This window comes from Trichosurus vulpecula, chromosome 2 (genome assembly GCF_011100635.1).
Source record: "Trichosurus vulpecula isolate mTriVul1 chromosome 2, mTriVul1.pri, whole genome shotgun sequence".
Taxonomy (NCBI): Eukaryota; Metazoa; Chordata; class Mammalia; order Diprotodontia; family Phalangeridae; genus Trichosurus; species Trichosurus vulpecula.
The window spans coordinates 261,462,817-261,480,194 of record NC_050574.1 but is presented as its reverse complement, the minus strand read 5'-3'; the positions used below and the strand labels follow the sequence as shown (position 1 = coordinate 261,480,194).

Below are 17,378 nucleotides of genomic sequence, written 5' to 3'. Positions count from 1 at the left end.
CTGCAGTTTAATTCCTCCCACCAGGTGTGCCAGGGGCCAGAAGCAACTGCAGCTGTAGCTCTGGAAGCAGCCTCAGAGCTTCACCACCTCCGCTGCCCCTGGGGTGGTGGCTGACCATGAACTCCTTTCACTCTGTCCCAACAGCTTTTCCCAGTAACCTTCTCTGTTGCCTTTGGCCTTTGTGGGTTGAAAAGCCTGGTAGCTTCTACAGCTTACTCATGCAGAGCACTATGCCTATTCTACCTGTCTCCCGGTCTGATTGGTCCTGGTGCAGCCATGCTGGGCTCTTTTCTGCTCTGCTCCCAGCTCTGTGTGATAGACCCTTCCCCAAGACCATCCAGGCTGTCCTGGGCTGGAGCCCTGCTTCCCTTTACTATTTTGTCTGTTCTGCAGCTCTAGAATTTGTTCAGAGCCATTATTATAGGTGTTTGGAGGGATCTGGTGGGGAGCTTAAGCAAATCCCTGCTTTCCAGCCACCATTTTGGCTCTGCCGACTAAAGATTTTTTTTTCCCACATGTAGTCTAAAGTCTATGTTTGATTTAACTGAGAAATATTTTTCAGTGGTTAAGTTATTAGGGGATAGCATCTTGATACTTACTTTAAGTGATATGGAGCAAGAATGTAGGAAAAAAAGATAAAATGAATAGAAGATAATGGAGGGGGAACTATAGTGATACTAACAGCTGAAGATGAGGAGTGGCCTCCAATAGGAAATAGCTTTTGAGTTGTTTTGAAAGAAACTAGAGATTGTAAGAGGATTCTAAAAGAGAATAAAAACTTACCTTGAACAGAACTTAGCTTACAAAGTATACCTTTATTTATCTCATTTTTAATAATCAAATTTTGGAGTAGGCTAGACTGATCTCATTTTATAGGTGAAGAAACTGAGGAGCTTAATGCTTAATTGAAGATACAATAAGGCATGATAAAGGAAAAACCAAAACAAAACTGTGATGTCGAGTAAGAAGACCTGAATTTTGAACTTGGATTTGATATTTAGTAGCTTTGTGATAGTAACCGGTTCACTCAGTTTGTCTGAAGCTTAGTTTCTTCATCTCTATAATGGGGATAATTAGACATAGCTCCTCATTTCACAATATTGTTGTGAGGTAAGCATTGCAAAAAGTGAGTCAATTTAAAAAGTCACTATTTCCCTCAGTAACAAAATAAGCAAACCATAAAAATAAAAGGCAAATAAGGTCCTCTCCAATCTGGTTCTAATATACCTCTACATCAACTGTAGAATTCTCTCTTTTATGAACTCTACTTTCTAGGCAAATTTGATAACCAGCTGTTGCCCAAACTTGACATGTCATCTTCCACAGTGTTCTTGCACAAGCCTCCCTCATGCCTGGAATATATCCCTTCCTCTGCTGCTCAGAATTCTTATCTTCCTTCCTTAACCGTGGGCATTTTAGGCCAAGAGGATAATCTGAGTCCATAGACACTGGACATCTTACTCTTCTTCCCACAGAGCACTTCATCTCTGCCTTTTCCTCTTCCTTCTCTCTTTTGCCTCCTGGATTCCCTGGCTTCCTTTAAAACTCAATTTGAGTTTTGGGGATTCTGGGAAGATGGTGGAGCAGGTAAGAAAATTCCAAGTTCTCAAGATTTCCCCCCACAAAATAGTTAAAATAACACCTTAGAGAGAACAATGTGTCAGTGGAGAGAAAGAATAATAGGGGCACAACCTGGACCCTCCTGGGACAACTTGAGAAAATTGGAAGAAAAATCCCAAGACCAGATTTGTTCCCTGGGAGGAGTGAACACTTCCAGGGTAGGTTCCATTTTAACAACAAGCTGCAAGCAGCTTAAACGACAAGCAGCAAGCCCTGGGGTTAGTTGATTTGAGAGGCTGCCTGGGCCCTAGCCACAGGAACTTTTCACCCTGGGATAGTGAAGAGAGTTGGATGTTTGAGCCCAGGAAGGTTTAGGGAACCTCTGCTGATGAGGAATGCCAGACCCAGCTGTGTTGCAAAGAGCAGTGGAGGTGAGAAGGAACCAGCACACCCCCAGTGAGTGCAGAAGCAGTGGGGCAGAAAGCTCCTGACTATGGGCACTTACAAGAGGTTGGAGGTTTGGCTTTGGTTCCAGGCTAGAAGGGAGAACTGAAGATCTGGGGCAAGAGGCACCATTCTCATAACCCAGGGCTAGAGGTTATTACAAAAGTCAAACTATTACCACCAAAAAATGCACAGGCAAAGGAGAGAGAATCCAACCATAGAAAGCTATTCCAGGAATAGAGATGACATGGGCTCATCTCCAGAGGAGAATATTGAAGTAAAGAAACCCACAAAGAGTAATGTCAAATGATCACCTGCCCCCCAGAATTCATAGATCTTAAAAAAGACTTTAAAAATCAAATGACAGAGATGGAGGAAAAACTTAAAAAAATAAAAATAATCCAAGAAAAACAAGAAGATTATGAAAGGAAAGACAGCCAATTAGAAAAGGGGATCCAGAATCATAAGGAGAAAAATAATACCTTGAAAATTAGAATTGGGGCAAAATGAAGTCAGTGAAATTATAAGAGATCAAGAAATAATTAAACAAAATATGAATAATGAAAAAATAGAAGAGAAAGTGAAACATTTTATAAGAAAAGCAACAGATTTGCAAAATAGATCAAGAAGGGAAAATATAAAAATAATCAGACTGAAAATTGCGATCAAAAAAAGAATCTTAATACAATTAATACAGGAAATAATTAAAGAAAATTGTCCTGGAGCATTACAACAAGGCAGGGAAGTAGAAATAGAAAAAAATCATTGATCACCACTTAAAAGAGATCCTATGGGGAAAATTCATAGGATTATCATAGTCAAATTCAGAAACCCTCAGCTCGAGGATAAAATATTAAAAGCATCAAGATTAAAGCAACTTAAATATGATGATGCACAATTCGAATTACACAAGACCTAGCAGCAGAGGCATTAAAGGACTGCAGGTCTTGTAACACAATATATGAAAGAGCAAAAGAACTGGGACTGTGGCTGAAAATATCATACCCAAAGTTAAGTATTATCCTGAATGAAAAAATGAACATTTGATGAACTCTCAGACTTTCAAGACTTTGTTAAAAAAATCTTGAATTTAATAGAAGATTCGACATACAAGAACCAAGAGAAACATAAGGTACATACCAAAGGAATCGTAAGGGATTCATAAGGACATACTGTTTACCTTTTATATATGTAAAATGTATGCCTGAGATTCTTATTAATAATTAGTGAGCTCATAAGAAAGATTGGGGTAAACCTGACTATGATATGAATTTAAAAAGTAAAACCATTTAAGAACAGCTAAGAAGAGTAATTATTTTATACAAATGAGGTGCAAGAGGAAGAATGGATACAGAGGAATTAGATGGGGGAGGAGGGCTGGTAGTTCTGGTAACCTACTTTCATTGGGAATGGGTTTAAGAGGGATATATATATATATATATTTAGAAGAGTATAAAAGTCTTATAAATTTAGAAGAAATAAAATGGTAGGGGCATAGGGAGGGGGAGAGGACAAGGGAGAGATTTTTAGAGGGGAGAATGAGGGAATAGGTAAAAGGGGGTATAGAAGGGTTTTTAGATTTGTGGGAATGGGAGGATAGGAGAGAGATCCTTGGAGGGGGGTAGGCAAGTAATAGGAGGGCAAGGTAGTGGGTAGAAGTAAAGTAGAGGAGTCAGGAGGGATAGGAAACAAGAGATATGCACAAACATAAAAAATAAAGATCAGGAGTAGAGTATGTTTGGGCAAGTATATGTCTATATATGTATGTATATATGTACATATGTACATATATATAGCTATAGAGAAACATGTCTAAACCTTATTGTACCCTTCTGGGGCAGAGGGAAGATAATGAATTGTAAAAATAATTAAAACAACTCAAATCCCCTGTTCTACAACAGCCATCCCCCCCACTTCCCTTCACTGCTAGTAACCCTTCTCACATCAATACCTATTTATACTGCATATCCTTTGTATATACATAGTTATTTGCATATTTTCTCCCCTGTTAGAATATGGACTCTTGGAGAGGAGAGCCTTTCTTCATATCCCCGGAGTTTAGCAGAGTTCCTGGTGCATTGTACGTGTTTAATAAATACTTGTTGGGGTTGATAAGGGTCAGGAAAGCTGAAGGCAATATTTAGTGAATAGTTATTGATCCATTTTGTGTGAAGGATATTGCACATGGATAGAAGTAATGAGAAATGATTCTAGAAGAGTATACTGGGATCAAATTGAGGAAGGCTTTGGTTATCAAATAAATTAATGTGGGCATATTTCAAAACTAACAAACAGGATACTTCTTGGGAACACTAATTGTTATTATCATTTTTTAAAAAATGTTTTTGGAGAATCCTGAGTGATGAGGATGCTTTTTATAAGGTTAAAAAAGAATCATTTTGTTCCAACTCATTTATAGTTTTTAAAATACCAGCCACCCTAAAAGTCCTTTAAAATGCCATTGATCCCAAGTAAGTTGAAGATATGAAAGGAAAAAATTTTGAATGAATGACCTGGTGCTGCCCAGATCATGCTACAAATCATTTCTATTTTAATTCAATGAATCTTTAGGTTGCCTCTTGTCTTGTGGGACTGTAGAAAGGGAGGGCTGTTTTTGAAGCTCCACCAATCTATTATACATTAGACAGAAGGTTTTAGGTAACAGGCCATGTGTATTGTGACGTACAGTCCTGGAAAGAAAAATGATCAATCTGTGTATTTGCCTTTTAACTAGTTGTAGACAAGTTGGCCACATCCTTGGCACATTAATGAATTCTGTCATATCTCATCTCCACTGCTCTCTTATTATATGAATGCAGATCTCAGTTTGGCATTAAAAATAAAACCATTGATTTAGCATTTTGGTTTTATGCAATAAAGATTCAGAGATCATGGTCCTTACTAATTGAGAGGCTGACTGCTTTGAAGAAGAGCAAAATATATCCATAATTTGAAATGTATCATATAACTTGAACCAGATTTTTAAAAGACAACTTAATGTAAGTCTATTCTGAGTATTTTTCTTTTTGCAAATGCCTTGTTTTAGCCAAAAATTGATCCTACAGCTTTAGTGAGCAGTTATAAAATCCAGAGAAGTCCTAACAGTTTGGAATACAAGTATTCAGAATATAATAGAAAAAGATGAGTTTTTTTCTTATTATATAGTTAAGTCTTTGTCAGACTAGGCTATGGAGCAAGGACACATGTGCCTTCTCTCTATAAGCAACTATCTATAAGATGGGCCCCTTTTGTGTGGTCATATTTTTTTCTAGTCTCATTTTTATTCTAGGTCAACCTATTTATAACCTTTGCATACTCTTCAAAATACCCAATTAGAATTTTCTTTTGGTGAAGACTCTATTTGACATTACTACTATTTATTCAAATTAACATTTTAAATTTTTTTTGCCATTCGTTTTCATTTTTCCCTTGAGAGATAAAGAATGCAAAGGCCTTTCTCTGTCATTGAATAATGAACAAAATGAAGGAAAATAGGGAATAATTCTTTAAAGGATAGAGGGCCACATAGTATGGATTGATATTGCTAATAGTAAATCTTGTATGCATATTTAATTGTACAAATTACTATAAAATAAACTAAATCATTCCTTATATCAAGAAAGTATAAAGGCATCTAGTCATAATGGTTAGAGTGTTGGGCTTGGTGTCTGGACAATTTGGGTTCAAATCCCACATAGCTAACCATGTAAGTTTGGACAAGTTATTTCATCTCAATGGTCCTTAGAAAACTTCTTAGTTCTTATCTCCAAAGGCTCTATCAACCTGAGGTCTACAGAACAGAAAGAGGATAGATTTCAGGAAGTCTGTGGACTTGAATGGGAAAAAAGTACCCATGGGAGTCATGTTATAGCCCACTGAGGGAACAGTACTTCCACTTCATCCACCATCATACTAAACCACATCTAGGTTATGATCTGTGTTAGTGGAGGGAGTTACCATACTGGCAGATCATCATATTCTGTTAACGTAAACAAGAGGAAAATGACATCATATATTTTTCTATCACTATGAATAAACATATGTATTAGTAATTAAGGTGGACTTTTAGCATTTATTTAATCAAGTACCCTTAAAGAGTTTGGCTTTTGTTTCTTTGATTAAATTAGAAGTCTTTGATGACCTCCTTGCCTCAAGGGAAAGCCTAGTTTACATGGGTTTGAGTCACATAGTTGTGACATCAGAAGCTTTTAGGTCACATGGATGAGTTGCATGTTTGTGACTCACTTTTGACTCTGAAAAAGATATATAAACCCAGAGGTTAACATTCTCCCTTGGGCTCTCAGTCACTGGAAGAGTGGCATGTGACTCTGGGCAAGCCATTGTTAAGAGCTCCCAAGCTTGTGAACCCAGATGTTGATGCTTTTCTGGTGACTGTGAATTGTGATTTGGTCTATTTACATTGTGTATGTTTGTATTTGCTCTGAAATTCAGGGTGCTGGCTTTTCCACCTGAACTAAGTGAATGAAATTTGTATGTTGGATTAAAGTAAGATTGTTAACCCCTTAACATTACTTTCCTTAGTAAAGCAGATTAAAGAACCTGTGTTAGTGGCCTTCAATGTGCTGGTTGTTGTTGGTTTTACACAGCCACAGTAGCTGCTAGCAAGATTGTTGCTACAATGTAAAACAAAGAACTCCAATTATCCATTTGGTTGTGACCTCAGAGTCTTTGCCATCTTTGCAGACTTGGTCTATAATTCTAAATCCTCTGGGTTTTCATTCCTGTGCCCTTTACCTTTCCTCTATTCTTAAAACACCAGGCAGGAGTTAATGTCTTAATTTTTATTCTTCAAACACTTGGACCAGATACTAGAGAATTCTGGCAGCCCTCCACTAGAATTACTTACTCTGGAATCCTAGAATGTTCCTGAAAGAGCATGGTATATAAAAATAAAGTGTCTTTAGCATATCCGATTAACTACTTCTATGGCCTAAAGATTAGCAACACATTTTGCCAATTTAATGGGTAAGATCATTATTTTGAGGCAAGACAAATGCCTGGGACGAACTTGGAGTCCCTCCTAAGACCTGTTTCCTCCATTTCTGGGATAATGGGTGTTGGGGTGGGTGGGGTGGGGGGGGAAATGAACTTAGCATATCACTATCACATTCCCATTTAAACAACTGTCTGCTAGAATGATGACTCAATGATCATTCCAGATATTTTTAATAATCAAATAACAAATATTTATTAAGAATCCACTAGGTGCCACACACTAGGAAAGGCACTGTGGAAACAAAGGCAAAAAGAATGCTCCCTGACTTCAAGGAACTTACATTCTATTGAAGGAAATAATACATATAGCCATAAGTAAATAAAGTATTTTTGCAAGGAGGGGCACTAGCAGCTCTAGGAATCAGAGGAGACTTAATGTGGAAGGTGCTACTTTTTGAAAGAAACAAAGAATCTCTGAGAATATAAGGAGGCCTTACATTTCAGGCATAGGAAATGACCAGTGCAAAGCATGGAATTAGGAGATGTATGGTTATATGTGATGAACAGGAAAAAGGTCCCAATAGGTTGGCCCAAAAAGTATAGGAAAAAAACAAGGCACAACAAAGCCAAAAAGATAGATTAGGAACAGATTATAAAGACTTTAAATCCCAAAAGGAGTTTATATTTTACACTTAGATGTCATAAAGAGTTTCCTTCAAATCACAGTTCAGGTGTAAACACAAATTAAATAACACATGAATTGTCTGGCAAACTTTAAAGGGGAGATATAACTGCTAGCCTTCAAATGTTAGCCCTCCATGACTGCTAAAGGTTTATGCCACAACTGCTACTGCTCTTTCCTTCTTGAAATTACTCTGCATATGCTTTTTATTTACTTCACAGTGTGTCTACATTGTATTTTTCATCACATGAATGCCAAGGTAGGATATGAGCTTTGTGAGGGCTGGAACTATTAAGCTATTGTTTTTGTATTCCCAAAGCTTAGCTTAGTGTCTTATGTAAAACTAGGATCTTTAAAAAATGGAATTAAATCCTTTTTGTAATGGGCTAGGAAACACAAATCATTTAAGGTTCACTTTCTATGTGGGACTAGACCAGGGGTGGGGTGCCTGCAGACTCAAGGCTACACATGGCCCTCTAGGTCCTCAAGTGTGGCCCTTTGACTGAATTAAACTTCACAGAACAAATCCTTTTATTAAGGGGATTTGTTCTGTGAAGTTTGGATTCAATGAAAGGGCTACACCTGAAGACATGTGGCCTTTTGGTCACAGGTTCCCCACCCTTAGCCTAAACCTAAACCAATTTGACTACCTAAGATATTCTTCCATTTCTGGTCAGCTAATAAACCTTGCAGATGGCTTTTATTCTGCTGAATATATATATATATATATATATATATATATATATATATACACACATATATACTTATATACACACATACATATATACACACACATAATATATATATATATATATATATATATATATAAAATGTTTGATGATACCTTAGACTCTCATTTCTTAATTTTTAAAAAAAAATTGTTTTAAATGAAGGATAGATATGATTCAATGATTCAACATAATTTTTCTATCTTTAAACTCAAATACTCTTGGAAATTGAAAACAATATCAGATTTAAAAACTTGAAAATCATTTAAAGTGAAAAAATAGACTGCAGTGCAACAATTATAGTTTGAAAGGAAAACACTGACTGGGTCATATGACCAAATAGATGGAGAATTGCACCCTTTCTGCTATCCTAACAACCTTTCTAACCTCTCCAAAATAGGAATGATAAAGAGATAAAGTAATTCCAGCTGTCTCTACTCTCTAGGACACTAAGATCCCTAATAAAAAAATGAAATATCAGCAAAGAAGGCTAATCCCAACCTCCTACAGTGTTCACTCAGCACCACATTTCCCACTAGCTGCCACACTCTGCAACATAAGGCAAACTACAGACTTGCAATAGAACTCAATTTTGCCTCTCCTTCACTCTTCCAGTGCCACAAAACAAATTAAAAGGTAAGAGAGAAAGAGGATTTTACTTGACTACTCAAAAGATGGGAAATAAAAGACAATAAAGGGAAGTAATAAGTTAATAAAAACTCTAAAACTAGGCAAAGAGGTAACAAATGGGGAGGGTTAAGGGGTTTGAGTATTAAAGGAAGAGAACCAAAGCAAATAAGATTGCCTTAAAGTGCATTAAGCTAAAATAACTGAAGAGACAAAGTACTGTCTTTACAGATTTGAAGGGGAAAATCCTAATTTAAAAAAAATGAAAAGAAACAATGGAGGAAAATAAAAAAAAACCTAGCTCTGATAACCTTAAGTGTCTTTACAGATGAGATAGGGACAATCCTACATTTAAAGGAAAAGAAACAAATAGAAGAACATGTAAATCTAACTCTAATAACTTTAAATGTGGATGGATTAAACAATCCAATAGAATGAAAAAGAGTGGCAGATTGGATAAGAAAACACAACCCCACAATCTTGCTCAAAAGAAACACACACACACACACACACAGCCAGATGAAATCATTATAAAAATGAGGGCCTAAAACAAAGTTTGTTATGCATTACATGAATAAAAAAATAATTCTTTCAGGCAAAACAAAAATGAAAATTCATAACATGGAAAGACTTAAATAAGGAAACCGCACTGAAAAAAATATACTACAAGACTATTTTGATATTAAATTGATATGCTCCAAGTACTTAGTATCCAAATTCTTAAAGGAAAAATTGCCTGAATTACAAGTAGATATAAACAATAATACAATAGTGGCAGGAGATTTCAATGTCCCTCTATTAGTTTTGGATAAGTTAAATAGAACAATGAATCAAATAAAAAAAAGAATTGACCAAATTGCTAAAGAAATTTGAGTTAAAAGACTTGGTGTAAAACCTTTTAAATGGAAGTTATAAAGAAAATATGTATTATGCAATATCACATGGAAATTTTAAAAATTTGACCATATATTAGGGCACAAATTATTGCTGAAAATATGAAAAATCAGATAGAATAAACACATGCTTTACAGACCATGATGCAATAAAATTATAAATAGTTTGGGGAGGAAAACCAAAAGACACAGGCCCAAATAATAAATCAAAGAACAAAGCATTGAAAGAATCAATAATATTATAAAATAAAATAATTATGATGGAACTATATATGAAACTTTCAGGGATGCAGCTAAAACAGTTCCCAGGAGAATATATATGTAAATTAAAAAAATTAAAAATAGAAAAAGAAAATAGTAATTAGCCACATAAGAATTTTTGAAATATAAAAACAAATAAATAAGCACAAAAGAAAAAAAATTAAAATTGGAGAATTAGATAAACTGGAAACCCAAAAAATATGAATGATAATACTAAAAGTTGTTTCTTTGCAAAGAATAAGAAAACTGATAAACCTTTAGCCAATTTGAATAAAAAGAAGAGGGCAGAAAATCATATTAATAAAATCACAATCAAATAAGGTGAAATCACTTTAAAACCAAAAGAAATGTAATTACTATAATCTATTATACATGGTCACATGCTACCAAAACAAAATATCTTCAACTATGTCAAATATATGGGATACCCAATAAAAAATTAAATAGAGATTTTGAATAACCCAGAAAATTGTAAAAGTAGTTACAAAGGAACTACCAATGGGGATAGAGGTCAAAGTTCTTTTCTTAATGGATTCCAAAAAGAATTTTATCAAACTTTTAAGGAAAAAATGAGTACCAATACTACATAAATTATTCTCAAAATTAAAAACAAGGTACCCTGCTACATTTCTTTGTATGAGGCAAATAAAGTTCTGTCACATAAACCAGGGAAGAACAAAGCACAGAAGAACTATAGACCAATATATTGATAGATTTCTAGTTAAAAATCTTAAATAAAATCTTTTCAATTTACAGTGATTAATCCAAGAAATCATTCATCATGACCAAGTTAAATTTATTCCAGTGATACAAGTATGGTTCAACATTAGAAAAATAATCAACTTATTTAATATTTAAAAAATAACAAAACACACAGAGTTACATGTTTATCTCAATAGATGCAGAAAAAAATAGCCTTTGACAAAGTACAACACTCATTTGTACTAACCAACCAAACAAGCAAACAATAACAACAAACTTAGAAAGTATAGACATGCAGGAACCTTTTTTAACATCTTAAAAGTATCAAAAGCTAAAGCTTCATATATGATTGGTATACAGATTACAATCTTTCCCAATGAATACAGGAGCAAAGTGAAGATACCCTCTCTTACTACAAGTATATTATATAGTTTTGGATATGCAAGTAATAACAATAAGACAAAAGAAAAATATTGAGGCATAAAGACAGCTAAAAAGTAGATAAAATTATTCCTATTGGCTAACATCATGAGGATTTATTTAGAAAATCCTGAGGAATCAGCACAGAAAACAACTGAGACAATAATTTCAACAAAGATGCAGGCTACAGAATAAAAGCTCAAATATGGAGCATTTTATTATAATAATAACAAAATCCAAGTTATATTTTAAATGCTCAATAAATGTTTATTGAATTGAATTGTCATAGGTATAATTAGAAAAATGATACCATCTTAGTAAATGTGACAGTGCAGGTGGCAAAATATAGACACTATTACATAAATATTCTGTGATATCAACTAAGATAACTGACAAGAAATACATGCAGACTTGTAAAGCCAGAGATATTGGTGACTACGTGAACAGGGAAGAGCAGATCCTCCAAATCATCTGAAACATTTTACTAATATGTGCATTATTATTTTGCTCTTTGTGTTTGATACGTGGCTCTAGGCAAGCTGAAAATCTCTGATCCAGATTGAGTATCAATAAAATGTCACATATAATAACAACCACCTACAGAAGAGATAATCAAAGGAAAGGAAATTCCATTCAAAATAGCTACAAAATGCGCAAACTATTTCAGGAGGGATTTACCAATGTGTACAAAATACTTGAAGAGATTCAATAACAAAGTTCTACTTAAATACATATATTACAACTTAGCTGGGGGGAATATTCAATTCTTATGGTTGGGCCATGACAATATAATTTTTAAAAGATAATATCATCAAAGTTAACTTTTAATTTTAATGATGTACCAATCAAGTTACCAAAGAGATACTATACAGAACTTGAAAAAAATTAATAAGATTAATTTGGAAAATTTCATGTGACCAATTATACTGATTTTTCCTTAATTTTTTTTTAATCTTAAAATATGACTCTCTTAAAATAAAAGATTAAAAGATACTGGGCAAAATTCTGGTAATATTAAAAAAGATATTAATAAAGAACTTTTAAAAATTTTTATTATGGATTTGCTATCATTATTCAAATATTTATTTGATTTTTTTTTACAGGTGAAGAAGATCTGGAGTCATGACTTCATAGGCTTATAGAATCATAGCTAGAGCTAAAAGGAATCTTTGGGATACTGAAATACAACCCCTCTGCCCCACTTTACAAATGAGGGAAATAAGGTACAGAACAATTCATTGAGTTTTCTATGATAATACATTTAGTGTCAAAGGCAGGAGTTGAATTTAGGTCATTGAAATGACTCCAGGTTTAGAGTTCAAGACACTCCACCACCTATCTGGTATAGGAAACATCCAGCATGAGATCTCACTCTACCTGTTCATAATAGACTATTGCCTGGGGCACTATAAAGTTAAATTACTTGCTCAGAGTCACAAAGAAAACTTTACCTATATATTTTATATATGATAAAGTAAATTCAATATCTTCTAGGACCACTGATAATGCAATAGAAACTTGGCAAACACATTCACTTTTTACTTAATAAATGATGTAGGGGCAGAGTCAAGATGATGGAGTAGAGGTAGCAATCATGCCTAATTCTCCCCACATTCTCCTCCAAACAAATTGAAAATAAGACATCAAATTAAATTTTGGGATGGCATAACCAAAAAAAGGTTGGGTTGAGACATTTTTCTAGCTGAAGACATCTCAGGAGGTTGAAAGGAGAGGTTTGTGACTCCTGGATGGGGCTGACCAAAAGAGCATGCAGTGGCAACACCAGCATTGGGCCTTGGGGGTGGCTGTGTTTTGGGAACTCTTAGAATGGAGACATTCCATGGCAGAGAGGAGCACTAGCACAGCAAAGGATCAGAGGACATTCTTGGTTAAAGACCAGAGAGCAGAGAAGAGGAGCAGTGAGAACGCTCTTCCAGGATAACATCACCTTGGAACTCAGAAGTATCTCTGAAAAAAGACTCTCAGAACTAGCTTTGAGAAAAAAGCAGCACATGGGGCATCTAGGTGGTGTAGCGAGTAGAGCACCAGCCCTGGAGTCAGGAGTACCTGAGTTCAAATCCAGCCTCAGACACTTGACACATTTATTATCTATGTGACCTTGGGCAAGTCACTTAACCCCAATTGCCCTGCCTTCCCCACTACAAAAAAAGAAAATAAAAAAGAAAGAGGAAAAAAGCAGCACAGTGAGGCACTGCCCCCACCTCCATAATTGCAGATGAGCAGAGCCCAACTTTAACATAAAATTCAAAATCAAGACATAGGCTGGAAAAGTTAGCAAAGAAAACAAAAATAAATGGACCATAAAAACTATAATGGTGACAGGGAAGAACAACACAAAAACACAGGAAGACAATAAGATGAAAACAGCAACAAGCAAAGCCTCAAAGCAAAAAAAAAAAAAAAAACCTGCAAATTGGACACAAACCCAACGAAAATTCTCTGAAGAGCTAAAGAAGGTGATGAAAGTGGTAGGGGAAAAATTGGGGAAAGAAATAAGAATGATACAAGGAAATTATGAAATAAGAACAGCTTGGTAAACAAGGCACAAAACATAAGGAAGAAAATAACACCTTAAAACAGAATTTACCTAATGTAAAAGAGGCACAAAAATTCACTGAAGAAAAAATCTCTTTAAAAAGTAAAATTGGCCAAGTGGAAAAGGAGGTATAAAAGCTCATAGAAGAAAAGAATTATTTTTTTTTTCATATTAAACTTGTAGTTTTATTCAGGTTTGATTTTTAACAAATGTGTCAGGGAGAAAACCGCAAGGAGGGGTAGGGCCCATGGGTGCTAGGGGCCCTCCTGGATGCCTGAGGAGGGGAATAGAGCCCCTCCCCACTCCTGTCCCTTCTCCCACTAGGGAGATTTGGGGAAAGATACAGGCAGATGGGGGGGGGGTCTGGTCCCCTGTTGGAGGAGGGAGTGGTGCTAGGTGAGGTATAGGGAACCAGGGGGCCAGACAGGATAGGTAGGGAGAGGGGGCAGAGGATTTTTGCCAGAATCCAGAATCCACAGCTTTCTGCTTCCAGATTGAATAATAAAAAAGAAAAAAACTAAATCTCAAGGAGCCCCCATCCCCTCTCCCCCACCAGGGCTGTAGTGTGAGGTGGGGGAGAGAAGGGAGCAGTTTTACCAAGGCCCTGCCCCCATCTTGTCCAAGGGGTTGGGGGGATAGGGCTTGACTAATGGGGTGGGTATGGGGGGAGCTCCCCGGATTGAGAGAAAAAAACCCAAATAAAACATCAAAGAAATAGAGTAGGCGTCCAGCCAAGGTGGGGCCAAAGCCTGACCAGGCTGGGGAGGAGAGGGAAGGCCTCTTCAGGTGCCCATCGCTGCTGCTGCTGCAGCCACCACCACCCTGGGGGCCAGTTACTTTGCCATGGCCTTGATTGCAACAGCTGCTTCCTCTGTCATGGCTGACAGCACCGTTATCAGGATCTCTTCTCCACAATCATACTTCTGCTCAATCTCCTTGCCAAGGTCACCCTCAGGTAAACGAAGGTCCTCCCTTACCTCCCCACTGTCCTGGAGCAGTGACAGGTAGCCATCCTGAATCCCAATCAGCTGGAAATCATTTCTCTTGATATTGGGCACATCCATGTTGTGGGTTGAAGGGCAGATATCTTCATATTTCTTCCCAGTAAAGATATCGATACCAACCAGATGAACCTTGGCATGGCCATGCTTTCCAGTCTTGGAGGTGGACATCTCAACTATCTTACAGGGCCGGCCTTTGAGCACCACAAAGCCATTCTTGCGCAAGGCAGAGCACTGCATGGGAAAGGTAGCTGATGCCCCTGCATCCCCCGTCTCGAAGTCCAGGTCATCTGCCATTTTGAGAGACTTCTATTCCAACTCGTGCGAACGTACCGACTGGACCCCCGTCCGCCCGCCGCAAGCTCAACCGCTACCGCCAAGCCTACTACCACCACCACCACCGCCGCCACCGCTACCGCTACCGCTGCCGCTGCTGCTGCACACGGGTCCTAGTGCGCAGGCGCTGGCTCCCCACTGACCAACCAAGCAGCCGTCTGACAGCCGCGCAGGCGCTCTCCCCTTCTTCTCCCCCCAGAAAAGAATTATTTAAAAATTAGAATTGTGTTAAGTTGATGCTAATAAGTCCACAAGATATTAGAAAAAACAATAAAACAGTATAAAAATAAAAAAAATTGAAGAAAATGTGAAATAACTCATCAAAAAATAATAGATCTGAATAATAGATGAAGGAGAGATCATTTAAGAATAATTGAACTACCTGAATGTCATGATAAAAAAAAAGCCTAGATTTTCTATTTCACAAATTTATCAAGGAAAACTGCCCTGATATCTCAGAATCAGAGAGTAAAATAGAAATTGAAAGAATCTACCAATCACCTCCTGAAAGAAATACCAAAACAAAAACTCCCAGGAATATTATGATCAAATGCCAAAGCTCCCAGGTCAAAGAAAAATTATTACAAGGTACTAGAAAAAAAAAACAATTAAGATATCATGGAATCACAAGATTTAGCAGCTTCTATATTAAAGCATCAGAGGGCTTGGAACATGATGTTTCAGAAGACAAAGGAGTTAGGATTATAACCAAGAATAACTTGCCAAGAAAAACCAAGAATAAAACTTCGGGGGAAAAACAGATATTTAATGAAATAGGGGACTTTCAAGCAGTCCTGGTGAAAAGACTAGAGTTGAATAAAAATTATGAAATTCAAATACAAGACTCAAGAGAAGCATAAAAAGGTAAACAGGAAAGAGAAATCATAAAGCCCTTAATAAAGCTTATCTGTTTACTTTCCTGCATAGAAAGGTAATAAATATAACTTCTAAGAACATTATAATCATGACGGCAGTTAGGAATCTACATTGCCAGAAGGCACTGGTGTGAGTAAATTACATTGGAATGTTCCAAAAGAAAAAAAAAGCCAAAAAATAATGGGATGAGAAGGCACTGAGGGAAAGGAGAATAATGGGGGAAATTATTTCATATATTTATTTCATATAAAAGAAGTGCAAAATGAAAAGCTTTTACAGTGAAAGGGGAAAATGTGGTGGTTGTGGGTAATGCTCAAACCCCTTTCTCCTTGGAATTGGTTCAAAGAAGGATACAGAGGCACACAGACAAACATACATACATGTGCATATATGTAAGTATATTGTGCATGTATACATATGTGTGTATATATACATATGTGTATATGTCCGTGTGTGTGTGTGTGTGTGTGTGTGTGTATATATATATATATATATATATATATATATATATATACATATATATATTTCAATTGGGTATACAAATTTATCTTACCCAACAGGTAAGTAGGAGGTAAAGGATATAAGAGAAAAAAGAGGGTGATAAAAAGGAGGGCAGATAAAGGGAGACAATGGCCAGAAGGAAATGAACTTTTGAGAAAGGATAGGGTAAAGAGAAAGATAGAGAGTATAAAAAGAAGAAAATATAGTAGAGGGAAATACACAATAATAATCATAACTGTAAATATTAATGGGTTGAATGCACCTATAAAAAGGAAATGATTATCAGAATGGATTAGAAACCAGGATTCAACAACTTGTTATTTACAAGAAACATATTTGAAATAGAAAGACAAACATGGAGTTTAAATAAAGGGCTATAACAAAATCTATTATTCTTCAGCTTAGGTAGAAAAGGTTGGAATAACAATCATGATCTCAGACAAAGCAAAAATAAAATTAAACCTAATTAAAAGATATTATCAGAGAAATTACATTTTGTTTAAAAGATACCATTAGACAAGTAATATCAATATTAAGCACATATGTACCAAATGTAAGAGCAGAAAAACAAACATAAAAACAATGCAGCCAAAATTGGAAGGAAAGGAGGAAACTTTGGAGGGGGGAGGATTTGAAGCAAATATACCTGATAAAGGCCTCATTTTTCAATTATATGTGGAACTGAGCCAAATTCATAAAAATAAGAGCCATTCCCCAACTGATAAATAGTCAAAGATATGAACAGGTGGTTTTCAGAAGAAGAAATCAAAGGTATCAATAGTCACATGAAAAAAATGCTCTAAGTCACTATTGATCAGAGAAGGACAAATTAAA

General features: G+C 36.0%; 1 protein-coding gene across 1 annotated transcript; it reads right to left on the bottom strand.

Annotated features, from left to right (window-relative positions):
* Positions 1–13,987: 13,987 nt before the first annotated feature.
* Positions 13,988–15,203, bottom strand: LOC118838221 (eukaryotic translation initiation factor 5A-1). The gene has a single exon (XM_036745455.1). The coding sequence runs from the start codon at positions 15,126–15,128 to the stop codon at positions 14,664–14,666; it is 465 nt and encodes a 154-aa protein (XP_036601350.1). The 5' UTR covers positions 15,129–15,203; the 3' UTR covers positions 13,988–14,663.
* Positions 15,204–17,378: the final 2,175 nt, after the last annotated feature.